At 39.8% G+C, this 27,920-nt stretch overlaps 1 protein-coding gene across 1 annotated transcript in view; it reads left to right on the top strand.

Annotated features, from left to right (window-relative positions):
- atp9a (ATPase phospholipid transporting 9A) overlaps positions 1 to 22,459 on the top strand; it is a 35,191-nt gene extending 12,732 nt beyond the window's left edge. The window contains exons 14-28 of the mRNA XM_026153470.1: positions 652 to 861; positions 3,049 to 3,210; positions 3,788 to 3,880; positions 3,998 to 4,081; positions 5,041 to 5,211; positions 6,652 to 6,750; positions 9,287 to 9,376; positions 9,631 to 9,775; positions 11,238 to 11,302; positions 13,289 to 13,444; positions 14,730 to 14,794; positions 14,999 to 15,107; positions 15,198 to 15,255; positions 18,088 to 18,291; positions 20,645 to 22,459. Of these exons, the coding sequence (XP_026009255.1) occupies positions 652 to 861; positions 3,049 to 3,210; positions 3,788 to 3,880; positions 3,998 to 4,081; positions 5,041 to 5,211; positions 6,652 to 6,750; positions 9,287 to 9,376; positions 9,631 to 9,775; positions 11,238 to 11,302; positions 13,289 to 13,444; positions 14,730 to 14,794; positions 14,999 to 15,107; positions 15,198 to 15,255; positions 18,088 to 18,291; positions 20,645 to 20,781 (1,848 nt within the window). The 3' untranslated portion in view covers positions 20,782 to 22,459. The remainder of the gene's footprint in view (positions 1 to 651; positions 862 to 3,048; positions 3,211 to 3,787; positions 3,881 to 3,997; positions 4,082 to 5,040; positions 5,212 to 6,651; positions 6,751 to 9,286; positions 9,377 to 9,630; positions 9,776 to 11,237; positions 11,303 to 13,288; positions 13,445 to 14,729; positions 14,795 to 14,998; positions 15,108 to 15,197; positions 15,256 to 18,087; positions 18,292 to 20,644) is intronic.
- Positions 22,460 to 27,920: the final 5,461 nt, after the last annotated feature.

The raw sequence follows: 27,920 nt of genomic DNA, 5'->3' as shown, positions 1-27,920 counted from the left end.
AAGAAGAAAAAGTGACTAAATTGAGCAAACTGTGTCCCAGTATTCAGAAGAAGAGATTCAAATTTAAAAAGCTCTTGAAAGGATTAAAAAAGCAATTTTTTTTTTTACAAAATGTATTAGTTTGTGATTATTGTTCAGCTGAATGCTTCCTGACCTCAAATGACATTCTTTATCCCTCTTGACACCAGAGGTTAGTAGAGCAGGAAACAGGATTAGCCCACAAGCGAAGCACTGACCGGACTCCTTTAATGACACCATCATTAACCCTGAGAACATGCAGCCTTCTAAAAATAGCAAATTCACAATGCAGAAGCAAATAGTTCATATTTACTCTACACATCTGGTTATGTTTACAGGCTGCTAACATAGCGATAATGGAAACTGTTGAAATGAAGAAGCTAGTTCCTCAGTCTGTGAAACATTTCAAGTGTTAATGCAGCTTCCTCACAAACTCTCAGTCACTAGTGGCCCATGGTTTTTTGATCTTTTTTTTTTTAAGTTGACAGTACTGATAATTAGCTCTGTTGGCTAGAATACTTCCCCTCTCTTGACAGCTGGCAACAGTGAAAGACTCACATAAAAGAAGTCTGTTAAAACGTTTATATTCTTTGTTCTTCTTGCACTAACAGTACCTTCTCTAATTCTCTTCAGCCCACCCATGACCTTCCAGCCTCCAGGGCTCCAGCAGCCACTAAGGTTCGAAAAACCATCAGCAGTAGAGTTCACGAGGCTGTGAAGGCCATCGCCCTGGTGCACAACGTAACACCCGTGTACGAGTCCAACGGCGTGACGGACCAGGCCGAGGCCGAGCAGCACTACGAAGACACTTGCAGAGTCTACCAGGCATCCAGCCCAGATGAGGTATCCAGTCCAAGAAAATGCTGTTTTATAAAAACCTATAAGGCATATAATGATATGCACATTATTATTGTGTAAAACAGGGGTGTCCAACTCCAGGCCTCGAGGGCCGGTGTACTGCAGGTTTTAGATCTCACCCTGGGTCAACACACCTGAATCAAACGATTAGTTCATTACTAAGCCTCTGGAGAACTTCAAGACATGTTGAGGAGGTAATTTAGCCATTTGAATCAGCTGTGTTGGATCAAGGACACATGTAAAACCTGCAGGACACCTCACTTTGATCCGTACACAAATGATGACTCTAAAAGACTGTTTTCATATCAACGTGCTGAAGTTGAAAGTGTGATTAGACCTTTATTATTCATTCATCAGATGATATATGTTAATATATAAAGCTGAACTCTTATTTTTTGATGTTTCAGTTTGAAATGTTTAAAATGTAGTTACTCTACCCAAACCTAAGACCAAGAGCAAAACAGGGAAGCAGATTTCTAAGCATATAAGATGCGTAGGTTTGTGTTTTTGGTCAAGGCCATTACAAGAGATTCTGTATTTCTTGAATAGGGAGAGTCTCACAGAAATGCAGTCCACACTGATGTCCTTGATCAGTATGAATTCTTTTGAACGTCAGGAAAAAGGCTGCGGACTTCGACTCGATCCATTTCCTGCCATGTAAATACGGATTTCCTTAATGTGCTCCTCAGCCCATTGCACTTAGCCCCCTCTGAGTTTCCTTTTTTTTTTTCTTTTTTTTTTTTGCATTTTAATAGCACCCAATACACTATGTGGTGGTCACCAGAAAAGAAAAAAGAAAAAAGTCTGGCATCGGTGGTTTGCGTTGTTGGTAGGAAATGGAGCCGTTTTATTGTTTTAGGTCACAATGGATAAAACAGTTGGCTTTGAGTTGCTGAGACCTGAAAGTTGCATTCAGTCAGTTTGATACAATCGAGGCAGATTCAGTTTGCTTTGCAACAGCTTTCAGGAAGTCTTATTTATAGATCTGGTTTTGTGTGTGAGCACATTAGATGCAATGTCAGTGACTGTTAAATGTATGGTTTCTACTACTGTAATGTAAACTGACAGTTTGCCACCATCCGCATGCAGATGAAAGTAGTTTTTTTTTTTTCTTTCTTTTTTTTTGTTCAACATTTATTAAAATTTTAATAAATGTTCGTTTGTATGGTTTGGTTCAACGAGGAGTGAAATCTGAATCACTTTGCTTTCTGGCTCATAAAGAACATGTCAGCCATGTGGTGTTTGTGAGTCAAGCCATCTGGGTCAAGCATTATTCAGTCCAGTTACAAATGGGCCGCTAACTCAGATGCTTCTGTTATAAGGTAGTGCTGTTGTGGCAGACACCCGATCCCAAAATTCCTCCACAGTGACTATTTCTAGACTCTGACTAAGCATAATCTTCATACTTCCCAACCTGTATGACAAACACTTCAGTAGTCAGAGCTTTGATGACGCTAAAGCGTTTCTGGTCAGACATTTTTAGGCTATGTGGTGCATATTTCCAAAATAAGTAATTTTGGTATCCCAGAATCTGTGATTTTAAAGTTGTTGTAGGAGCAGAGCAGTCTCCCTTATTGTCTCTTATCTGCATCTGTTTGGCTTCTCTGCTGTTCGTCCTGGCAGAAGATGGATGATGAATTGGGAATGTGATCTGGTTTCTAGTCTGGAAGTTATTGGGCAATGCCATCTCCCCTCATTCTCTCTCCCCACACACACACACACACACACCACCCCCGCACACATGCTTCTATTGTATTAATGGATGTCGTCTGTTGTGTCCTTCAGAAAGGAACAAGCAGAAACTATATTTTCAGTTAAGAAATGGACATCTTCCCAGTTTTTCAATCAATAGTCTTAAGTGCTGAAAATGCTTGAGCTATTGATGTTCTCTGACAGTCTACTTCAAAGTGGCCTTCGCTGTTTTCTGTGTAATTCAAGTAATGGAACATCATATTGACAATGCTTTTGCCATGAAAATAATAAAATGACCCAGGCAGAGGTCACTTTCTCTTAATGGGTTCTTGAATGATGATAATATTTTATTTGGTAGAAATATGTGTTATTAGCTAAAAGCTACATATTTTGCCTTCTTATTGTGCTCTATATATATTTAGTGTCAGTTGTGCATTTTAATGACCGCTCACTAAAGCCTTTACACTGTGCTTTTGATAGGTGTCGCTGGTGCAGTGGACTGAGAGCGTCGGCCTTACACTTGTAGGAAGAGACCAGTCATCCATGCAGCTGCGGACCCCTACTGGCCAAATACTGAACTTCACAATCCTTCAGATATTTCCCTTCACTTATGAGAGCAAAAGGATGGGAATTATAGTCAGAGTGAGTGCCAAAATTAATATTATTACTAGTTGTTAGTGTTAGTAGTGGCTGCTGTCCATCTTGCTCAATATATTTTGATACAAAGGAAATGTACTGATTTCCTCACATCTCTATTGCTTAGAAATTACTTTCAATTACAGTCAATGTAGGTCAGTGGTTGTTGCTATGATGTTGATTCTTGCTTGGTGCTGACTTTAACAAGGAAAACAAACGAAAAACAGATTTGTGCTAAAGTGTATAATCTGAGAAAAACCTCACCTTGTGACCTCTGACTAAGTCGGATGACTAACTTTATTATTGCTGGCTGGGATATTGCTCAGGAAGCCAGGGATTTTTAAAGTTGACTTCCTCCTGATAATATTTTCAAACACTTTTAAACTCTCTTGTGGATACCAAAATAAGTTATGAATTTCTAGGCAACACTAAATAATAGAATGGCGCACGTGCACTTTGGCTTGTGCACGCTGAGTAGAAATCCCCCTGCGAGAAGCACGGCTGGGTAATCATTGTACCAAATATTAAATACAATTTTATGTACCGTTTGCACATGATAAAGCACAAATCAATGTTTTTCTAGGATGAATCAACAGGAGAGATCACTTTCTACATGAAAGGTGCCGATGTGGTGATGTCAGGCATCGTCCAGTATAACGACTGGCTGGAGGAGGAGGTATGTTTCTATGTTTCCCACGAGTCATGCCACATACCTGATGACACTGATTTTATTCCTGTTAATAGTAAATCACAAACTTTTAGATCACATGCAGATGTTGTCTGTGTTTTCTAGTGTGGGAACATGGCGAGGGAAGGTCTGAGAGTCCTCGTGGTTTCCAAAAAGTCGCTGACAGAGGAGCAGTATCAGGATTTTGAGGTAACAGCCCTCCATGAAATTGACCTACAGCAATCTAAGACAGAGCTCAGAGTTGGGTTTCAGATTCAAGTATGAGAAGATGGGGCTGTTGAAGTGTGCTTAGGTTTACGAGCGTTGTTATACATGCATTGTTTGGTCCCTGTCTAGTAAAGCCATTACAGTTTCAACAGTGTGATAGTAAAACATGCTCAAGTTACATTAAGCATCTGTCGACTGACAAGCATTACACATGATATTGATATTTGGAGGAGACATGTTCAGCATTTCTAAATGTCAAAGTGTGTCCTTGGGTAATTAGACTAACCTCTGACCCCCCCTTCAGTATTTCTACCCCACTGTTCCTCACATACACCAGGCCCCCCTCATTGTTTGAGCAGGGCATGGCTGTCTTCCCTGCAGTTGTTAGCCCCAGGCCTATTACTGAAGTGTATAATTGAGTGAGCAGAGCTGGTGGGCAGCAGTGAGTCACCAACTGAGTCACACACAGAGTTTATGTTTCTGTATGAGTCACACTCAGATTGTTTTTGCTTTATCTCACTCACAAATTGCCCTCGAGCTGAAATGCTAAAGATGGGCGTTAACTGATTGATTATGTCTGTCCTGTATGCTGTAAGTACAGTGTGCTGTATGTATAGCTATTTTGTTTAACAAAGCTATATTTATAGCTTTCAGGGCTGCTTGACAGTTTACATTTATACACAGATTTTTGTATTTTGCTATTTTTGTATTTAAAGTATCAGTGCATTTAGGATGGTATATAGTAGGTAGACTGCAAATTTGGCCTTATGTATGCACAATGCATGACATATTCCTAGCTCATTTTATTCCTTATTTGTTTTTCTTGACTCTCCTGGCTGACAGCCACATTCCTGTTTTCTTCTTTTATTCCTGGCTGTTTCACTTCTTGCAGTAATTTCACAGTATTTAAACTTTCTTATCCTCCCACTACGACTCTCCAGGCACGGTACGTGCAGGCCAAGCTCAGCGTCCATGACCGCTCTCTGAAGGTGGCCACAGTGATTGAGAGTCTTGAGATGGAGATGGAGTTGTTGTGTCTGACTGGGGTGGAGGATCAGCTCCAGACTGATGTCAGGCCCACTCTGGAGATCCTCCGCAATGCAGGCATCAAGGTCTGTGGGGTGGGGTGGGGTGGAGTGGGTAAATGGCCTTACAGTGCACAGTAGCAACAAACTAAGAAGACAAGCACATATGTTTTTCATATTGGCTGTATGTATCTCAATACAGCCTTCATTTTTTCCATCCCTTAAACTTTAAAACTGACACTTTAGTTATTTTAGATGTTCAATTCAGGCGACGTCCACACTAGCCCGGATAGATTTGAAAATGGCGTTTTCGTGAAAACGTTCCGTGTCCACACTATCATTTTCAGTCGTTTTCACAGAGTTGTGCGTCCACATTGAAACGGCCAAAAACGCTTACGTTCCAGTACTGTGCTTGCGTGAAACGCACGACGATTCGACCTACCTCATTTCTGTCAGCCGTTTATTTACTTTCTGGCTCTTTGAAACGTCTTTTGAAACGCAAAATATTGAGGAAAAGCACCGAGTTTTTTAAATGGACTAACAATGAGGTGGAGTTGTTGCTGCGAGTAACACAAAAACAGCGTTTTCAAATGTATCCGCTTTGGAGAGCGTTTTCAAAACGCTGTCTCAGTGTGGACGGAAGGCTAAAACGGAGAGGAAAGATTCGTTTTCAAACGAAAACGTATTAGTGTGGACACAGCGTCAGTCTTTGAAAAGGATGCTCTTTCCCAGTATGCTCTTCATAGGTGCTAAAGCACAAGCGTAGCTCATATGTTTCACACCAAAAGCTAAACAAGAGGCACTTAAACTAAACTTCAGAAAAAGTAACAAATCTCAGTTTCTCCGGTTTATTGTGACCATGGCAACAAATATGATAACGATTCAACTTACAGTCTTAAGTCTTTACTCTAAGCCCGTTTTCATCCTCTGCTTTAGTACAGCAGACAGAAATAGAGTCAAATTTCTTTGGGTCATGGCATTTAAAAATTTTTAAAAATCAGCGGCTATGTAGTTTTCCAAAACTCTTGACAAACTACTGAACATGGAGTCAGTTTCTTCTTTAAAAAGTCATCCAATAAAAAAATAAATGTGTGTGTTTTATAAACAAACCACACGAACAGAACATTGCTTTTTAAAAGTTACCACTCATGTAATTTGTTAAAATGAAATTCAGCTGTGTTTGGGTGGAGTCAGAAATGTCAAGATCTGAGGATAAAATCCCCCCAAACCTTTTTTGTGATATTGATGAATCAGCCATGTCAATTCTCTTATATGCAAGATCCAAAATACTAATGAGAAAGAATTTGGATGCTGTGATACCAGTCTGTGTGATGACTTGTGTTATTTTTGTTTGAAGCACAAGATCTAAACTAACACTGTTTTTATTGGTAAAATTGCTCCACAGGCTTTGTCTTAAAAGCCCGTGGAGCAATCTTTACAGGCTTTTATTATCAAGATGATTCTCAAAGTCTTATATCTGGGTTTAAAGACACTGGAGTGGGATTTCTGTCTCTGTTTCCTGTGTAGGTTTGGATGCTGACCGGAGACAAGCTTGAAACGGCCACGTGCACTGCTAAGAACGCCCATCTGATCACCCGCAACCAGGACATTCATATCTTCAGACCAGTAAGTCCAGGAAACAGACCCGTCTTTCTCTTGTGCACATATCTAGTGGGTAATAGTTGATTTTACTCCAGGGCTGATGTCAGTTCAAAGCTGCCCTGACAGTTTCTTGAATCTGTCAACCCACGGGCATCCAGGCTCTGTGACCAAGGCCCATTAGCTAGTGGTCATACAGCCCAACACAACTACGCATGCAGGCCGAGCCAGCATCCACAGCTGAATAAATCACCTCCCACCAGTGAAAGCATCCAAGCCACTGTCAAAGAGAACAAACAGCCCTTCGCTCAAACAGAGGAGAAACCAGCTGAACCACTCCCAGAGGGAACATGCAGAGGGCTCACTTCCTAATTTGTTTTGCAGGTTTCAGGCACTGTAGCTGCTTTGATAGTCCCCTTCTGCCTTAACCTCTGGATCCATGCCAGAGCAGAAGGAGCGTCTGCCATATAGGAAGGTTAGAACTTGCGTACAACTGTGGTTACTGGAAGAGAATAACAATGGTTGGCAGTGCTTAAAAACCTCTGTCACCGGGGGACGGGGGTGTGCTGACTGGGCCTGCTACACACACATCTGGATTAGTTTCCTGGTGGCCACCAATGGCCTGAACTGGACTGACGTATGAATTGTCAGTGGTTGAAGGATATTCATTCCAGAGCATAGCTTTTGTTGACAGATTAACACCATGCCTTGTCAGTGCTGAATTTTTGGAGAATTTGAGTCTATATTTGAACCTGACACAACTGTTAAGAAATTCTGTTTATTTTTTCAATTTTTTTTATGCAGGATATTATCCCGTTTCCCCTTTCCATTTTTCTTTTAACACACCCTTTTAATATTTGCATTGTAATACATCAACAATACACTACAGGCTAGTTGTGTGCAAATGTAAGGACAAACCCTGAATAATTTGCATATGCATAATTTTCATTTTAACCTCCTCTGTGGTAAGTTTAAAAACATTTTTACAATAGGGTGAAATTACCTTATGCCTTTTTCGTGTCAACATATGCCTCTTTAAGACACAGTGCTCAGCTAAAAGGTCAATAATTTTACTTTTTAATTTAATCTGAATGATCTTATGTTCTTTCAGTTCAGTCATTTACAGTCTAGTTTTTGTGATATTAAAATCTTCTAATATTTCTAATATTTTCTAATATTACAATTTTAAGGTTTTTTGTACCAGCCTTGCCTGCATCTGTGGACTCAGTTACTTCCTTTTCAGGTCGTGTGTCACTCCCATTCTCATAAATGCAATAGCTTTTGATACCTTTGGTGGAATTTAATGAAATATACTCACTTGGACTCAGAGAAAAACTACTTATATTTTCATGGGAAAATGTCAAAGTCGCTTTGACGTAATGTTCTGAGTAATTACATGTGGCAAAAACATGTAACTGTACTTGAGGTACAAGATCAAAATTGGCCTAAACTCAAGAATTCACAATCTATTTATGGTAAAATTTTATGCACTTGTCTAACTGTTGCATTTTCAGTCTGTGCGGTGTCTTTTAGTTGATTACTTGGCTGAACCTCCTATGTCTTTGTGCTCTTCTCATCTGCTTTGTGCTGCACATTTTGTATCCAAATGCTCACTTTCACTGTGACATCATCTTGTTCTGCAAGAAAAAGAAATCGTGCAGTTATTCACCAGTATAGCAATATTTCACATGTGGTCAGATGCTCAATTTGTGTCACCAGTATTTGATTCTGACCTCTCAATTAATAATCGTAACTAAAGATATTTTGTAAGGATGGACAGGCGTGGATATAAAGTGGAACTTGACGGTTGGAAACAGTAAGGCTTTAAACTGAGTGAAGTTTCAGGCTCATCCTGCTCTTTACTTCTATTCCCTACATCAACCTGATATCCGCCTGTAGGCTCCACAGAAACATTTAATTGTCACTCCAATTTTATTTCAAACACAAGTAGAGATAGGAACCTATATGCCGAATTATACTTGCTATTCAGTAGCTACATGGTGCTGTTTAATAAATTAAACATTTGCATTTATATAGCGCTTTTCAAGGCGCTTTACAATTCCACTACAATTCCACTATTCATTCACTCTCACATTCATACACTCAAGCTACAGTTGTAGCCACAGCTGCCCTGGGGCAGACTGACAGAAGCGAGGCTGCCATATCGCGCCATCGGCCCCTCTGGCCATCACCAGTAGGCGGTAGGTGAAGTGTCTTGCCCAGGGACACAACGACCAGGACAGAGAGCCCAGGGATCGAACCGGTTACAGATGCGCTTCCCAACCCCCTGAGCCACGGTCGCCCCCTCAGTCACACAACTCACGAGTGTGAGTTGTGTGACTGAATTCTAGTGTATTTAGCTAGTTGAATGTCAGCTAGGTGTTTGGTTGCTCTAACATTTGTCATTGCTGCAGTTGGAGAGAGACAAGCTTCCCTTCTTCTGTCTGATAACAGAGAGACAAACATGCAAAGCCTGGCAGATTTTCCCCTGTGATAATTCTACATTAGAGTGTTTTGTTGGGGCATACAAGTGCATTTAACAATGTGGTTGCTATTGGTATAGGTAACAACACGAGGGGAAGCCCACCTGGAGCTCAACGCTTTCAGGAGAAAGCATGACTGCGCTCTGGTGATATCGGGGGACTCGCTTGAGGTAAGTGTGCCACTCAGACTGTCTAACCCACATCCCATTAACTTATATCTCCTTATGAAACTTTGACATATATTCTGCATGAAGCGTGCACAATATATCACTCTGGAAGTGGTGTCTGTGGTTAGAGTCACTATCTCAACCACAATAGGAGCTAAACTGTAAGTTGAGTGGAGGTATTCGAGCGCCACAGCTGAAAGCAGTTAAATGTGGGTGCCTGAGTGTTTTATCTGTCCATTATGCTGGTTTTCTTGCAGGTTTGTCTGAAGTATTATGAATATGAGTTCATGGAGCTTGCGTGCCAGTGTCCCGCTGTGGTTTGCTGCCGATGCACCCCCACTCAGAAGGCTCAGATAGTCCGACTGTTGCAAGAGCGCACAGGCAAACTCACCTGTGCAGTAGGTGAGTGGAAAATTTAAACTGGGCCAGCATGTTTTTCATTTGTTTAAAGTTCTTCCTTGCACTGTTTTTTTGCTGTTGTTGTTTGTTTGTTTGTTTGTTTGTTTTAGTTTTAATATGTGTTTCCAACTTTATAATGTTGTTATGCTATTATAATAATGAATAATAATGAAAAAAGCTATATCTCTCTCTATATATAAATCTACATCTCTCTCTCTCTATCTATCTATCTGTCTGTCTGTCTGTCTGTCTATATATACATACATACATATTAATTACATACACACATTAGGGGTGCAACAATACTCGTATCGATATTGAACCGTTCGATATAGTGCTTTCGGTACGCATATGTATCGAACAATACAGTTTCTTTTATTTATTTTATCAACTTTTCTTCTGACGATGCTGTCTGTGTTGAGAGCTCAGTGGATCTGCGTTCGACTACTCCGCCTAGGCTGCACTGTTGAGTGCAGATCCAATGAGCGCAGTGCAAGCTAGCAAGACAGAAGCTAAGCTCGTTGCAACATGGCAACTGCCTCAACGCTACCCAAAATTGAACCTCCCCCACTCTCATTCAGATCTGGCGTTTGGAACCATCTTGGTTTTCATGTGACGTATGACCCTGATGGTAAGCGCATCATGGACAAAAGTAAAACAGTATGTAGGACGTGCCACAATGCTCAATTGGTGGGAACTAGTGCGTTAGCGCAGTTAGCTCATTAACGTGTTGGCCGTCTAGCCCCATGCACAGGACGATCGTTAACGGAGATTTGCCGCCTTATGGCGTTAATGTCATTTTAACGAGATTAACGCTGACAGCACTAGTGGGAACACAATGAATATGACTGCACATTTACTGCAAGTGGAAGCAGACAAAAACAACAAGCACGCATGCTACAAACTTTATCCGAGTCATTTAGACAGCCGTTAGCACATGATTCTCCTTAAGGGGACCTGATATGTATAATATGCTGCTGAGAATATAGCCCAGAAGAAGAGTATAGTATAGCTTTTATTTTGGAAAGAGCCATTTCTCTGTAATAAACTCTCTTTTCCAAAGATGAGTGATTTCTCGATCAGATAGATTTATTTATTTATTACTTTGTTGTTTCAGCAACATTAAATTTAAAAACTGTACTTTTGAGATAAAATATATATTTATAATTTTAATAAATGACAAATTAAAAAGGCATGAACATTTTTTTTGTATCGAAAAAATATCGAACCGTGACACCAAAGTATCGAACCGAACCGTGAATTTTGTGTACCGTTGCACCCCTAATATATATATATGCGTTACTCTAAATTGCAACCCAGTGAACTTGTAGGAGCTTGGATCTCTTAATCAGGCCAAATTAAGGGAGTGTCTTGTGAACATGCACTTGATACTTTCACTAAAAGTTTGTATTGGTGAGTCACTGATGTGAATCCTGACACCTCTATGGCTTTTGTTTTCTCTTAGGGGATGGAGGAAACGATGTCAGCATGATCCAGGAAGCGGACTGTGGCGTGGGAGTGGAGGGGAAAGTAAGACTCTCCATCTCATCGCTTCACATTGACGTGCCACTCGCACAGATTTTTGCTTTCTGTTTCCTGTCAAGATCTCTCTCACATTCAGAGAGTTGTAAAAGGACATGCACACAGATGATTCCTCTTTTTGAGGAACTATTGTGTGAATAGAGGAAACAAAATGACAGGATGCTTTGTGCTTTGTATTGTATATTTAACATAAAAGTAAGAATCTCCCATCAGCCCGTCTCTTCTACTTCTCATTGTTCTCTCTGAAAGTTGCCTGTCAAGTTGGTTAGTATGCTCAGACATGGATCCTTGTATTTGTGACAACAGTGGAATTACCGACAGCAGACGGTGCAGCTGTGCTCCTGGTTTAGTCTTTACTCTTTACTTTTTAACATAAAGTAAATAAGCATATTAAAATATGGAGTTTAGTACAGCTGACCTTAAAAGTTAAAAACTGCTCAATAGTTGACTGTAAATTTTATCTTTATTATGAAGAGAAACAAACTTACAAATCTGGTTGCAAACTAAAAGATGCTGTAGGTGACATACATCAGCGGTCCCCAACCTTTTTTGCACTACAGACCGGTTTAATGTCAGACCATTAAGGTGTCGCACATAAATACAACAAAATAAAATGATACGACCAAGACAAAAACTGTGGTATTTTGTAAATATAATAATAAACGCGAATTCACTGTGTAATTGTGTAACTTTATTAACGGCGTCCTCCTGAAATGCGCCAACAACAATGAGAGTAACATCCTCCTCTCTGTCCCTTAATGCTCTTTGGTTGCTGTGGTAACGTGTAAACATTTCTTTCAAAATAAGACACACAACTACAACACGGGAAAAGACCCAGGGAAACCGGGTAAACGATAAAAACCATAATTTCACACCCGGGCCTCAACTCTCGTGGCCCTGTACCAAACGACTCCACTGATGTACACAATTTATCTTTTCCGCTATCTTCTGTGTATTTATCGTCCATCGCTTTTCTTAACTGCTTATCCGTATAAGGTTTCACACAGCTGAAGCCTGTCCCAGGTGATATTGGGGCGAGAGGCTGGGTAAAGGATGACAAGTCCGAGACAGGGCTATCAGAGGCAACCATGCATACTCACATCCACACCAATGCAGATTCTGTGATTCTCAGGTTTTTCTTCTGCTATGTCCAAATTGAGAAAGTTCACACCACAGTCAATCAAGTTTTTCCTACAACTTTTTCTCCATATTTTTAGCGTGGCATCGTTGTCCTTTCTGCAGTGAGAACCACTGATCTAAGCTAACATGTTCAACTTTGGATTGTAGGGGAGATTCTATGCAGGCACAAAGAGAACATGAAAACAAATAACAGCAGGCTGGAACTCAGAAACCTTTTACTGTGAGGAAATGGTTGCTTACTACAGTACCACCATTCTGGCAATGATGCCCCCTATCCCAACAATCTTTGGGATAGGGGGCATCATTGCCAGATCTTAACTCTCTCATTTCATGCATACTGCATAGACAAACTCGTTCAGACTAATGTGCATAAAAAGCTGAAAACCCATTTGGATTTTGGAAGGAAGATGGTGCACTCACAGGATGGACTTGGCATCTTAAATACATTTTTTCTGTATGTTCCAAACATAATCTTATGATGGTAAATAAAAGGTGGAAAACTACACAGTTATTCCTGGGCTGCTTGTCAGAGAGGAAGCTAAAGGTTTAATAACAGAAAATCTGCAGTTCTTCTATGAAAATCCTCTGGTTCTAACATCTCAAACATGAATATTTGCTCGATTTTTAAACAGGTGACTTATTATGTGCAATGCTGCTTTTTGTAAATTTGTATTGCTAATTATGAACTTTATGCTTATTGTACCTTCAGTCTGTTTCCCCCCCCCCAAAAAAATGTTTTATTTGTACAAAATCAATTCACAATACTCAAAGCATGCTTTTCAGGTCAGTCTTTGCGCAGTATGTCCTCAGTGTCCTCTGCTGTGTGTTTGGCAGGAAGGAAAGCAGGCCTCTTTGGCTGCCGACTTCTCGGTGACTCAGTTTAAACATTTAGGCCGTCTCCTCATGGTCCATGGGCGGAACAGCTACAAAAGGTCTGCGGCCCTCAGCCAGTTTGTCATCCACAGGAGCCTGTGCATCAGCACCATGCAGGTAGACTAACAAATACACAGTGTCGTATTGGTTTGTGTGCATGAGTCATGTAAACATCAAGCTGAATAACTTAGAACTACAAGTATTTTCCACTTGCTGTGGGATAGTTTCTTGTTTTAGTTTGCAAAACTGTCACTACTTTATATTTTACTCCTTTATCAGTCTCCAGTTGTAACAATTTAGGTAATGCACCACACACTTGAGAGGGTGCTTTTTTCTGTGTTAAATATTGTGCTGGTAATCAGGATGTCAAGATATTTCAGTATGTTGTGAATTAAATTTAACCTTCTAAAAACAGTAAACTTCAGTGATCTAGAGATATTTCTCTTTTCTTTATTTTCTTTACTCCCATGCTCAACTGCATAATGTCAAAAAAAGGTTGAGATGATTACAAGCAAAAGGACTGTGTTTAGTGTTTGAATTTAGCTAATCGGTTTGGCCCTTTTCTGCTTGTTTGTAGCCAAAACCACACTGCAAAAAAAGTGTATGCAGCCTTAAAGTTAATGCAGGGAGGTGTTTTTTGTTCTTACTCACAGCACCTAAAATCTAAATGTAGAGAGCATCAGTTTGGGGAGAGGCAGGGAGAGGTTTCAGGGGTGGTCTTGAAAGGGCGGGATGCATGATGACTCAGAGAAGGCAGTCTGTGGTGCCCTTCTAAACTGCCCCCACCAGGCCTAACAAGTCTGTCTAGTTCCCATGTCCCAGTCCAACATCAGCCCCCGCGGTGGAGGGGCAACCCATGACTCATTGTATCGTGGACTTTGGGGTTTTGGGGAGGCCTTCCTCCGCATGTCTCACAATAACACCAACCACAGCTGGAGCTGTGACCTCTCCAGTTTGCAGTTGTCTGACTAATTGACATCTCATCATTTTAAACTGTAGAATTTACCATTGTAGTCCAAGTATTTGCAGTAGTTTGATTTAGAATGATGTCCTTGTGGTCACCTTTTGATTTTTGTGTTCCCACAGAAGGTTAATGTTTAAGCTGGGTTTCTTTTAATTACACTTTCCCATTTTTTTTTCCATAGAAATGTTATTAGAATTGGTGGATGGTTATATTAAGGATGGCCAAAGCAGTTACCCTTAAAATGTGAATCATGCAAAAGTACTCGATTAAAAATGAGTATAAAAGGCCTCCTTTAATGAAAGTATGGTGTTTTTTCTGTCATGGAGTTCAAATATCAGTGTGTCAATGTTCCAATACTGCTTATAATATCATTTGGGTGTTGAAATGAGAAAAATCTCAGATAAGAGTTTCTCATTTGTTTTTCTTCTGTTTCTTTAGGCAGTTTTCTCCTCTGTTTTCTACTTTGCTTCAGTCCCACTCTACCAAGGATTCCTGATTATTGGGTAAGATACACGCTCTGAATGGAGATGACTTATCAAGAGAGCATTTAGCTGCCTTGTGTCCCTGGCATTTCCTCTGTGTTAAGACTATTGAAATGTTTAAAAGGGAAAATATGCAAAATCTTACAATGAAAGATTTCAACCAATTTGTACACGTGACATTTTATCTGGGAAGTATTCATCACACTCGATTTTTGTCTGTTTCAGCTATTCCACTATCTACACCATGTTCCCTGTCTTCTCCCTGGTGTTGGACAAAGATGTTAAGTCAGAGGTTGCCATGCTATACCCAGAGTTGTATAAGGATCTTTTGAAGGTATCTAGTAAATGTTCGCAAATTAACTATTGCTGTGCAGGCACGTAGCTTTGAATCGGTGAATATGAACGCACTGTCTTCTTTTCACAGGGTCGACCACTATCTTTCAAGACGTTCCTATTATGGGTTTTAATAAGTATATATCAAGGTAAGAGAGAGTTTGTGCAAACTGCTGGCAATGAGTCAGTAATTCTAAATATACTTAATTTTTAAGTACTTTACAACATCTAAGCTGTATTTCAGGTCATATGTTTGTTTAAATGTTTGTATCTGTACAAGACGTCTACACTGGCAGACTGATGAGTCACTCCCCGTCAAACAAACAAGATATATTGCTTAGGTTCATGACTTATCACTCTTGAAAAGCCCACACACTTTCTTCTTTTCTTTAGGGACTTTGTTAAAGAAAAACTTGAGGTAACTTTCCGACATGGACCGTTGCAATGAAAGCTGTTTACGCGGGCATTCTAAACTACACCCCGAAACCTTTTTTGTCTATTTCTGTCGAAACACTGTATATCCAAGCAGTGGTAAGGGCGTTTTTTGCAAACCACTTCTGTGTGTTTGTATCATTCTTCTCGGTCCTATTCATGCTTGTATGTTAAAGGAGGCACGATTCTATTAGATAGAAGAGTGCTACTGTTACTGACCAAAGATTACTTTGGAAAATCTCTCATAACAACCATAATATGCAGGAAATGCCTAAATGTAATGGTGTTTTAAGGAGGTAATGAAGTGGGCTTTGTTCTTCTTATATAAGAGCAAATTTTTCTCTTTTAAATTAATATTTTGATTAATTAATTTTTTTTTAGTCTCTGTAATAAGCCAAACACATTGGCCACTTTATTAGGTACACCTTGTCAGCCTACCTTAATTCTTTACTGCGATGGTTCAACGAGGCGCTGAAAACTTTACTCTGAGATTTTTGGTACATATTGACAAGACAACATAAAGTAAATAAACAGTTGCTGAATCTCCCATTTCTCCACATCCACATTGCAAAGGTTCTCTATTAGGTTGATCTCTGCTGACTTTGGAGAACATTGAGTACAGTGAACACGTTGCGATGTTCACAGCATTTGAGCTTTGTGACATGATGGTTTGTTATCGAGCATCAGAATCAGCATACTTTATTAATCCCCAAGGAAATTATGTGGTTACAGTTGCTCCAGTATAAATAACAGAAACAGACTAGACTATTTAACAATATGTTACAGATTTAGGAAATTTAAGAAATAGCACAATATATACAAATCACTCAATAATTAATATCAAGGATTGACAGAGGTGATTGCAATTATAAACAGGGGTGCACATAAGTGGTCCGCAGGTGCGCATTCGCTGTCAAAATAAAAGACGCGCACCAGATAAGAAGTCACAACGCGCGTTTGCGTACATAAGATTTTCTGGAGGAGGACAGACATTTGTTTAGAACTCTTAAAGATGTTGAAGAAGCGCCTTTAAGCAATCACCTTCAAAGAAATGTCAGAAGGAGTCGGAACTGCAAAAGAAGCGCGTATTCTCGGAAAAGTGGTTGCGGGAGGTGAGCTGGCTTCAAATAAATGATGAACGCGCAGAGATGTGGTGCAGAATATGCCGTGAAAATCCCACTCTAGCGGACAAAAACACTGCCTTTTATAAGTGCGTGAACGCGCGTTGCAACTTGTCATTTGGTGCGCGTCTTTTATTTTGACAGCGAATGCGCACCTGCGGACCACTTATGTGCACCCCTGATTATAAATCAAGAATTGACAGGAATTTTACATAGTAGAAAAGAGCATGTGCAAAAAGGCTGTAACTATTGCAGTGTTTACAGTGTGTTAGATGGAGGAGCTGTACAGAGAGATGGCCACAGGCAGGAATGATTTTCCGTGTTGTTCAGTGGTGCTTTTTGGTAATCTCAGTCTCTCACTGAATGTGCTCCTGTGGCTAGCCCGCATGTCGTGGAGTGGGTGGGAGGTATTATCCAACATTGTCTTTATCTTGGACAACATTCGCCTCTCCGACACCACCTTAAGGGAAGCCAGCTCCATCCCCACAACATTACTGGCCTTACGGATCAGTTTGAGTCTGTTGGCGTCTGCAACCCTCAACCTGCTGCCCCAGCATGCAACAGCATAGAGGATAGCACTGGCCACAACAGGCTGATGGGAAATCCTGAGCATTGCCCGACAGATGTTGAAGGACTTCGGCCGCCTCAGAAAATAGAGACGACTCTGGCCCTTCTTGTAAAGTGCAGTGGTGTTTTTAACCCAGTCCAGTTTATTGTCTATGTATACTCCAAGGTATTTATAGTCCTCCGCAATGTAGAGGATGGTACACTGGTGTTATCGTCAGTACCCAGCTAGGCAGTGACATGTAAATGAAGTTTAGTTGGTATCAAAGCGTGTCTGTTCTTAGCATGTCAGCGTGTCGTACATTCAGAGATACTCTTCTGCATATCTTAGTTGTAACGAGTGCTTGTTTGTGTTACTCTTCCCTTATTGTCACTCGAAGCAGTCTGGCCATTCTTCTCTGACATCAACATTACATTTTATCCTAGAAAGCTACCATTCGCTGGATATTTTCTCTTTTTCGGGCGATTCTCTGTAAACCCTAGAGGTGGTTGTTTGGGAAAATCCCAGTAGATCAGCAGTTTCTGAAATACTCAGACCAGCCCTCCTGTCACGAACAATGGTGCACATTCAAAGTCACTGTAGTCACACAAACATGCAGACACCCCCATTTGGATTCTCAGTTTGAACTAAGCACCTCAGTTTTCCTTTTATTCAAAGCAGAAGTTTCATTATTGTCATTGTTATACGATGAGATTACCATAAATATTTTATATCTTCATTGTCATTATTTTAATAAAAACAAATTGTATCAGTGTAATGGTAAACAGCTTATTTCAAACTGTGGATGAGCTGAGGAGGTGGATCAAGTTAAATTATCACATTTTTAAGCTTTAATTACATTAAGGCCTCTTTTTCCTCCACAGGGAGCATCATCATGTATGGAGCAATGCTGCTCTTCGAGTCCGAATTTGTCCATATCGTTGCCATTTCGTTCACCTCTCTTATCCTGACTGAGCTACTGATGGTGGCTCTGACCATTCAGACATGGCACTGGCTCATGATAGTTGCCGAGCTCCTGAGCCTGGCTTCTTATATCGCCTCGCTCGTCTTCCTGCACGAGTTCATCGGTAAGTTAACACGATCACACACAGATGCCTTTATCAGACAAAGAGTGACTTTCAGGCTGAAGTGCTGTCTAATTCATGGGGAAGCAAAGGAAAATGCATTCATTTCTGAATTGATTTCACTACAGTGTTATTTTGTTTTTTTGCTGACCTTGAAATAGTACGTCAGCAGTACAGAGACCCCGCTCATTCATATTGTGTCTCTAGTGTATAATAAACAGCGGTATGCTGAATATTAGGAAGTCCAAAGCTGACTGTATTGACAAATTCTCCTGGTGTGGACGACAGTCAGGCATGCTGTAGTATCAAAGAGGAAATGCCTACAGTCCAGTTAGTTTCCTGTGAGCTTCCAAGGTTTATGTGTTTATCACAGCAAAGGTGTGTTAGAGAATATTACCCAAAAAAATGTTCCAACCAAATAAATAAATTCATAGCCATTAAAAATCTAAAAGAAAAACATTCATAGAACAACAGTTTATTGCCCTGTTGCACCCACACATTTACTTTAGTTGACAAACAATAAGGCATTTTTAGTTGTGCCATATTAAGATTCGTGACATACACAATACTGTGACCAAGGGCTCTTCAAGGTCTTATTTTGAGCTTTATGTGGGGTGTGGAGTTCCATTTTCAGCCTGCAACCTCGACCACTGAGGATCATGACTGGCATGTGGTCAAGAATACCCTTTTGGTACACGTTTTCTCCCTCTTCAAGTCAGACTAGAATAGATTTTAAAGCCTATTCTTCTGCTGAATGTGCAGTTTACACTTTTAATTGGACATTTTCCAGGGTTTATTTTTCTGTCTCCTGCATTCTAAGCATTCTGTACCCATATGGCTTTAACTAAAAAAGACTTGGTCAAGAACTCCTGAAGGAAATTGTGTTTTTTTTTAAATATGGAAAATGTATACCATAAAATTGTAAACTGCGAGGTGTGCATTTCCAGTAAGACACTGATAGGGTTCGGGGGTACAGATGGTGTGATGTAAGGCAGTGTGTGTGTGTGTGTGTGTGTGTGTGTGTGTGTGTGTGTGTGTGTGTGTGTGTGTGTGTGTGTGAGGTATAAGTGCATGCCAGTGTTAGAAAAACAATAGGAAGTAGTTTGGCCTGCTGAAGAACAATGAGCAGCATAGAGGCTACTTCAAAGCCTTATTGATGCAAAAATGAAAGCAGAAGCATTATACGCATTAAGTGTGTTTCAGTGTGGTCGTGCTTTCTGAGATCATCATGGTCTCATTTCCTTTTTTCATTGCACAAAGAATAGTTTTGAAGTACAAAAATGATGTAGCTTTATAACCCCACATCCTGTCTGAAAATCCTCTTATTGTTTCCATCACCTTCTAACGCTGTAACCGTTGTCTCTACACCCATGAGTATAAGATAAGATAACCTTTATTAGTCCCACATGTGGGAAATTTGTTTTGTCACAGCAGAAAGTGGACAGTGTAAAGTTATATAGCAAAAATTAGAATACAATAAGAATAATATACTATACACAACTGTACAGAATAGAATCAAATAAAATACTATATACAGTAGAATAAAATATACAATAGGATAAAAATAGAATACAAATGCTGTATACAACTGAGTGAAATTACAACAGAATAATAATATGCATCATTTTAATTAAAACACCTTCAAAACTATTAAATTCCCTTAAACATAGGTTGGAGTTTCCTCAGTCTTTTTAGCGGTGTCACCACTTTACTGACACATTAGTACATGTTAGCTTTTAGCTTTTAGCATTAGCTAAAAATTAAAACACCACTTAAAAAATTGTCAAACAAAACAAACAAACCCTGGTGGTTAGGCTCAAGGTTAGACAAGGGGAAAAGTCATTTTATACCCATTGACCCTGAGGGAGCACCAAGTCTTGCAATACTGAAATTCTGAAGGTGATGAAAAAGACCTTGGTAGCCAGCATTCAGTGTGTGAAACTGGGAAGATGTTTAAGGACAAAAAGAAAAACAGCTGCTGTTGATGGTTGAAGTCAGTGTCTGGAAATACTTAAAAAGCAAACTGCACTGTGTGTGAATGTGTTTTAGACTTTATTTATGTGCATTTCTATTGCAAGTTTGCATTTTGATTAAAAGTCTGGTCTTAAATTTCATTCAAAGTGGCATTGAAAAGGTATTTAAAATTCTGTACCTGCAGACACCCTAAAACAACAACAATCAGCTTGTAGCCCAGACATAAAGAAGTCAGAACTGAACTCTTAACACCTGCTGAGTTGCAGGTGCGAACAAGAAAAAAGAGAAAAATGTTTTCCCTCCTGAACTCTTGTATGATGGTGGGACATGTCTGTTTGTATCCTATGACAACGATCTTACCTTTACCTCTTTTTTGTGTCAGATATTTATTTCATCACCACCGTATCGTTCCTGTGGAAAGTGACTGTCATCACGCTGGTGAGCTGTCTGCCCCTGTACATCCTCAAGTACCTGCGCAGACGCTTCTCTCCACCCAATTACTCCAAGCTGACCTCTTAAACCAAGGTCTCCTCCGAGAGGTCTCAGGATTTGTTTTTTGCGGGAAAACGCAAAGATTTTCCTCTCTTTGAACTGCAAACCTGCACCTTGACCAGAGAATCAAATACAGATAAACGCCCTTTAATTTTCTCTGAAAAACTCTTGTTAGAAATGTCAAATGTAGACTGAGTCGACAGGGACAGATTGTTTACTGGTTGGGAGAGTTTGTGTCAGTTTAAAAAAAACAACAACAACAAAACTGTGTTAATTGCATGTATTTTCATGAAAGGACAGATTGATTGATCGTTATTGTGAAGAGCACCTGCAACAAATTGTGGGATGGATTAGACTGACCAGCTTAGACTGGTTTCAGTTGTCCTGTCAGCATTAAAAACATCCCTAACATTAATATACCTGAAACCATTTAGTCTGAATGTAATAAATGCAAAATACAAACAGCTTTCAGTGAATTTTACAGGTCCAATTTGTTCTATATTTAGGAAATTACACTGGAAAGTTAACTCATTTAGACATCTGTAGCTGTATCACTGGTTTTGCAAAGGAATTTGGTCTAATTTCCAGTTCCATCTTAAATAGTAAATTAGTTTTTAATCTAAGAACTGGAATTTGACGTAGCATTTTCACTCAGGACTTGGGTCACACTCTCCTTAAACAGTTATTTCTAAACAGAGTTTGAGAATTGTACGGTTACGGTTAAGTTTGCTGGCTAGACTGCATAAAACAGACGTCTGCAAGTTTGTGCATTTGTTTATGCGTCACCTCGAAGCTACATCCCAGCACGGCGGAGGTGGTGTGGTAGTTTATTTTAGCATGACCCGTGGTGTCTGATGTTAAATCTGTCCTTGTCTCATTGTGCGGACCCTGAGTTGTTATTGTTTGTGGAGCGTGGTCAAAACGACCACAAAGGAGTGCCGGTTATTTGCAGCCGAGCCTTCCGCCGGGGCTCCCGACAGGCTGTTTGTTCACAGGAGAATGCACAGTCTCTAATGTGGCCACTTGGGCAGGCCAGCAACGGCCACGCTTCAGCATTGCATGATGACTCACTGTAACAGTGACCTAAAGCCATAACTGAAAATACCCCGGTGACCGGCGTCCAGCCGCCACCTTTCATGTCAGCTAATCCAGGGCCCCCTCACTTCTCACTGCAACAACAAAAGAAGGGATCAAATCAACACACTACTCATCCAAATGTGAATATTGTCAATAAGTATTAGTACTGCACCTTCAAAGAAAAGCTTCACGATGCTACACTCCTCATATTTCATTTCACTAGTGGTGTGATGGTGGACTGTGAAAAATCAGCAGCTAACATGACCACATTGTTTCAGTTTTAAAAAGGCGTTACTTTTCTCTTATGTAATTAATATGTCAGTATCCAGGGTGCCATAATTAATTTTGTATGCTAAATGGGAATTTCAGTCTTCACTGACTACAGCAAGCTGTTTGCACTGAATCTTTTTTTTTTTGTACAACTAATTAGTATATTTTTATGTTGTAATTGAAGTGCAGAGCGTAAATGATGCTAAAATGGTTTGCTTGCTTGTAAATAACATAATTTTTAATTTATTGCCATGTTTTATTTAACAATGTTGTTTGCACTCAAATGAGCAGAACAAAAAAGGGAGAACTGTGCTGATGTTAATGTTGTGATGATAATTAATAAACATGTTTTCTTTAATTGTGCCATCCTTGGGGATATTTTTTTACTTTTACTATTCTTCTTCACACCATGATTTCCAGACGATCCTGATCCTTATATCTTAAAGATCTCAGCTGATATCATTGCCGAGCCAATCGCTCACATTTTTAATACGAGTCCAGCTCCCTACCTAATATTTGGAAAGCTGCCTCTATTCTCCCTTTCTTTAAAGGTGGAGATCATCCTGAAATCTTTGAATCTTAGGTAAGTTTGCTATTATAAAAGTTTTTAATCTGCTTACATTTTAAGGTTATTTTCAGTCTGGTTTTACGACTAGGGACAGTATAATTACTGCTGCTACAACTGTGATAAATGATCTCATAGGTGCCGTGGGCAGGAAAGTACACTGTGCTGTCTTGTTTCTGGATCTAAGTCATTTGATTCAGTGGCTCAAGGATTGCCCCTGAAAAAAGCACTTTAATGCTACTCTTGGTCCTGAGGCTGTTAGGCTAAAGGATTTTGAAATTATTTTGTAAATTGAACTCTGTGTTTATGTAGAGGACCCTAAATTTGTTAACCCTAAAGTTAACTAAGGGTGTGCCGCAGGGCTCTATTGTGGGGCCTATTTTATTGCCTTGTTTTATGAATGCTTTAGTAAAGAACATTCCTGCGAAAATACATTTTTATGCTGACGATACTGTCATGTACACACATGCTGCCTCTGTGGGGCAGGCAGGCTGGATTTCACTCATTCATTACAAACTGTATTTAAAAGTGATTTTTAAATATTTAACAAAATTTATGTTCCTGCCTGCAGGAATTTGATGATTTGATGCAGGAATTTGTGACATCTGATGGTAAATGAAGGGGTACATACTTACCAGTATATGATTAGATGACAAGTTTCTCTTTAATGTAGATGTCACAAATCTTCTTTGAGTTCTAAGCTCAAAGTAAAGTTTGTTTGTTCTTTTTAGAAACTAAAGTTAATTTATTTTTTATTATAAGAAAAAAAATGTTTTATTGTACTGTGGATTATTTTATTACAAAGCTTGTCACTTACCATGTCTTTATGATTTGGTAGTTTGGCCATCAAATACAACTTGCAGAAAACAGCACTGGTATATTTCTCTTCTATATTTGACCTTTGTACCCTTCTCTGTCTCAGTACCAACAGTTACAATTAACGAGGGTGTTTGTTTTTGTTACTATGCACACCGGACATGGCATAATTTACAAAAAACCTAAACTTAAACATGGATATATATTTGGTGGTGAATTTAAAGGCATCACAAATGAGCACTACTTTAGCTCAATAGGTGAGCATTGCCAGAGTGCAGCAGCCCAGGTTTGAGTGTGACCCTTGGCCCTTTGCTGTGTGTCTTCCCCCTTCACTGGTCTACTATCCAATAAAATAAAAAATAAAAAAGGGGATGAAGGAGATTTCTTGATTATTTTTCTTGAGAGGCCACTGATAAGGCTACTTGTATACTCTATTTTATGTTGGTTTCTTTTAGAGCTTTTGAGATGTTTTGAGTAGATATGGCTGCTACCTAAGCCAGGCCTCTCCTGCAAAAGAGATTTGCTCTCAATGGGACTTCCTTGTTAAATAAAGGTGATAACTGTAATCCCTTTTGCTCAGCGTTGCCTAACCAAACGTCAGTGGTCAGCAACAGGCTATGATAAGAAGAGTATATAAAGAAAACATTTGTGAATGAAACTTTAATGCTTTCATTTCCTCTGAGCGATCCTTGTTAATGGAGTTTGGATTGAAACCAAATTATGTTTGTCTGCTGAAGCAATCCTGGCTTCTCTGGTTGTGTTCCACTTCAGTTTCTGATGAGGTGCAAGTTACACAGGACACACAGAGCCTGGATGTTTGGCTCTCTCTCACCAGAGGAGGGAGTCCCTGGTACCTAGAGACACTTCTGTTTTCCATTCATGGTCACGACCTGCATGTTTTAATCTTATTTCAGTCTTAATGAGAAATAATATAACACAAAATATCACCTGACTTTATTAGAAATATTATCACAGCTCATAAAATCCATAACTTGGTGGAAAACGCATCTGTTTTAAATCAATGTCCATGCTCTGTGAGAATTTTTAGAAGCAACCTTATTAATTGTTCATGTAAGTTAAAAGTGTTTGTGTTTGCTTGGCATTTCAGCTCAAGGATTAAACAGGACTAGATTCTCAGTCATAAAACCTTTTCCTTTTTTCAAAATGCAGTCAAGCGCCTCAGAACGGCATGTTCAAATTAAAACTACAGTGTTTATCCAACTTTTTTTTCTTGTTCCATGCCCAAATGCGTAAGTTATACCATTAAAAGAAACCATTTAACTTAATCTGTCCCATGAAAACTGAAATTCCACTCCAGAATCAACAGAGCTGCCTGCTAACCTCAACATTTTGGTCTTTCCTCCTGTCCCAATGCCAGCTACAGAGCTCCTGCTGGCTCGCTGCCAAGTTCACTATCCAGTTAACAATCTCAGTAAATCTTCAAATTAACATTTAGTATTTCACAAGATTTTGACTTTAAGGCTTTGAAAAAAAAGGTAGCATATAGCTTTTATGTAACAGATCTAAGCTAATTACCACAACATCGCTGCATTTTATCTTTGGCACTTCAACACATGAATTTGTTTCCAGCTTGGAAACATCCTCCACACAGCTCCCAGTGGAACAGCGCAAGAGAGAAGCAGACTATCATGAATCTGCTACAGAATATACCACCAGCTGTAACAGGCCCCTGACTAGAGTGGTTAATACAAATGATAGCATGGAAACATGTGGGATCTATACCCAACTTTAAGGCCAAGGCAGCCACATCAACGAGGTCCCAAAGCCATTGCCAATTTCCTACAGACAACACTAACTTCTGCTGCATGGTTTCAGCCTGAGGTCAGCCTTGCTTCTGGATTGGTTAAAGGCATAATGAATTCGCGCAATAGACCAAATTTGAATAACACTCCTAGGATTATAGCCCACATTAAGCTTATCTGCTGAGCTGCTTTGAAATAACAGAAACCATTGACGGATTATTTGAAACGACACAAAATAATGAACACGCCACTGCAGATGAATTGTTTACTACTCGCTGTTATTGCTCTGTGTAAACACTGGATTTTGGCAATGACAGGCTCCTCACAGAAACTTTGCAAGGCATGAACACACACCCTTCTCTGACACTATTTATAACCCTGTGGGCCTGGAATGCTTTGATTTGTCTCGGCACCCACCACTGTTAAAGAAGGGCTGCATATGTGTTTCGCTGCCTCTCCCAGCGATCACTAATGACATTGGGTAATACCTCCCAAACTAATCAAACAAAACCGCCCAAAACACTTTAAGACTTTCGTTGCAGTATAAGTAAAAAAAAAAGAAAAAAGGAGTGATTAGTTGTGATTGTTGAGCCCAAAATACCTTCAATTGTTGTTATAAATGGAGTTGTAATAGGAGGAGTAAGGTTTTTTTTAGCTGCAGTTTTGGATAGGATTTATTTAACTTTGTTATGACTACCAAATATTGACTTTTATGCTTTCATTTTTGCACTGATAATAGATAGAGAGAGAGATCTAATGAAACACTGCTGAGTTGAACTGGAAACTTCAAGACGACAGACAGAAAGAAGTGTCGACAAGGGGGGCGATGTTGTTTCGTGAGATTTTATGTGGTGCTGAAAAGGGGAAAATCCGTGAGCTGCAGTCTGCCACTTTTCCACTGGATTTAAGACACTTGAATTCTTTCTACAGACATTCCAGTATTGATCAGAATCCTATTACATAATGAGCTGGTTTCGTCCAGCGTGGATGTATGTAGTTTCCATGTTAGTGGAACATATTAGTTCATTTGCACGATTTGGAAAAAGAAGGACAATGTTTTCCACAGATCTCAAGTTGTGGCAGGAAGGAAATAAAGATTCTTTATTGCACAATGACAAGGCAGCACTGCCCAAACTGAAATCTTGTCAGTAGTGGTCTCGCCAGCCACCGCAGCACTTGTCTAATATCTGGTGATACTTGTGAAACACATTCTAATTTTTTAAGGCTTCCACATCATTAAAAGGCGATCCATAAATGTTTGAGGTGTGCGCTGACAGCTTCTGCAATAAGTTTTGAAAATGATTCCTTTGTGCTAATATTAAAGTCATATTTATTTTGCTTCGTGTCACTTCACTTAGATGTTTGACTTGACAGAAGAACGTGGGGCGGGGGATTCAACTGGGTACCTTCCATTCTTGCAGAGACTTGCTATCTCCAGTCTTTGGATTAAGCTAACTGCCAGTTTTCTCTGGCCTTTTTTTTTTTTGCAGGGTACCAACATGTCAGTGGTGTCAGTCTTCTCATATGATTGTTTTTTGGTATTTAGCCATTGTTTGCATGCTTTAAACGGTGTATGACATGGACTTAAGCCCACTAAAACTAATAAACCTGTTGATATACTGTTATGTTTTTAATTTTCTTTCTTTGTTATGGTCTGTATCCTGCTGCTCACCTGAGAAAATTTACAGTTACTCCACTTATTGTCACGAGGTGAAAAGTTCAGAGCTATTGCAAAATAGAAAGCAGCTATACTTTACCTGGCAAGTAAGAGAGGTGATCAAAAGACCCAAACAAAGTCAAAAGTCCATGCTTTTCATTGACCCCTGAATTTCCTGGGAGAGCTTTCCATTGGACAATTTAATATTTCCATATGCTTGGTTTTAGGAGCTCAGCGGCACATGTTACCCTTGGAAAACTCTAACAGGGCAGTGCTCTAACCCAGACAACTTTACCTCAATTAGCTCTTTAACAGTGATGGAAAATACTGCATGACCTTGGAAAAACTGGGCTCATGAAAAAAAAAAAAACGGAAGTGCAAACTCGACTGTCTGGACACAGGCAGTTTTCCTTTCTTAAGCCTGTGCCATATTCATTTACTCATTCATGATTTAAGTTGCATAAGTGTTCCGTAACAGGGGAGGAATTTAGAGCTGGTAGACGAGCCTGCTGGATGGTTACCCCCAAAACGTATGCTCTGGCCACTGTGGTTTACAGACTCATTGCAGTCACCTTGTTCGCCCAGCTGTCTAGCACAAACTCCCTAACACAGACTGATCAATATCTCAATCCAAAATAAATCCTCTGATTACACCCCCCTCTCTCTCTCAAGTACACACATTTTCCTCTGACTGGCCTTGGGACTAATATGACTAACGTAAGCATGGGATCACTCCCTGAGGTTATACTGAGGCTCGGCATTCCAAATGTAGATGCAGTCTGAGACAAAGCAAATGTGCTTTTTAAATTTGCTTTAACCGGTAACGTTAACATGAACTGGACATGTCATCACTCCTGTGTTCCAGCAGCACAATGTGTTAGCTAATGCAATTTTAAAGGCTATATCTGAACTTGCTGAAAACCATTCTGCTAACTAAAGAAGTGAGACATTTGACTGTTTGAGCTGGAGCACCTTTGTGGGTTTGGTTACAAATATAGTCTCAAAATAGCCAAACACA

The sequence above is a fragment of the Astatotilapia calliptera genome, chromosome 20 (genome assembly GCF_900246225.1).
Source record: "Astatotilapia calliptera chromosome 20, fAstCal1.2, whole genome shotgun sequence".
Lineage (NCBI taxonomy): Eukaryota > Metazoa > Chordata > Actinopteri > Cichliformes > Cichlidae > Astatotilapia > Astatotilapia calliptera.
This window is presented reverse-complemented; position numbering and strand designations above follow the sequence as displayed.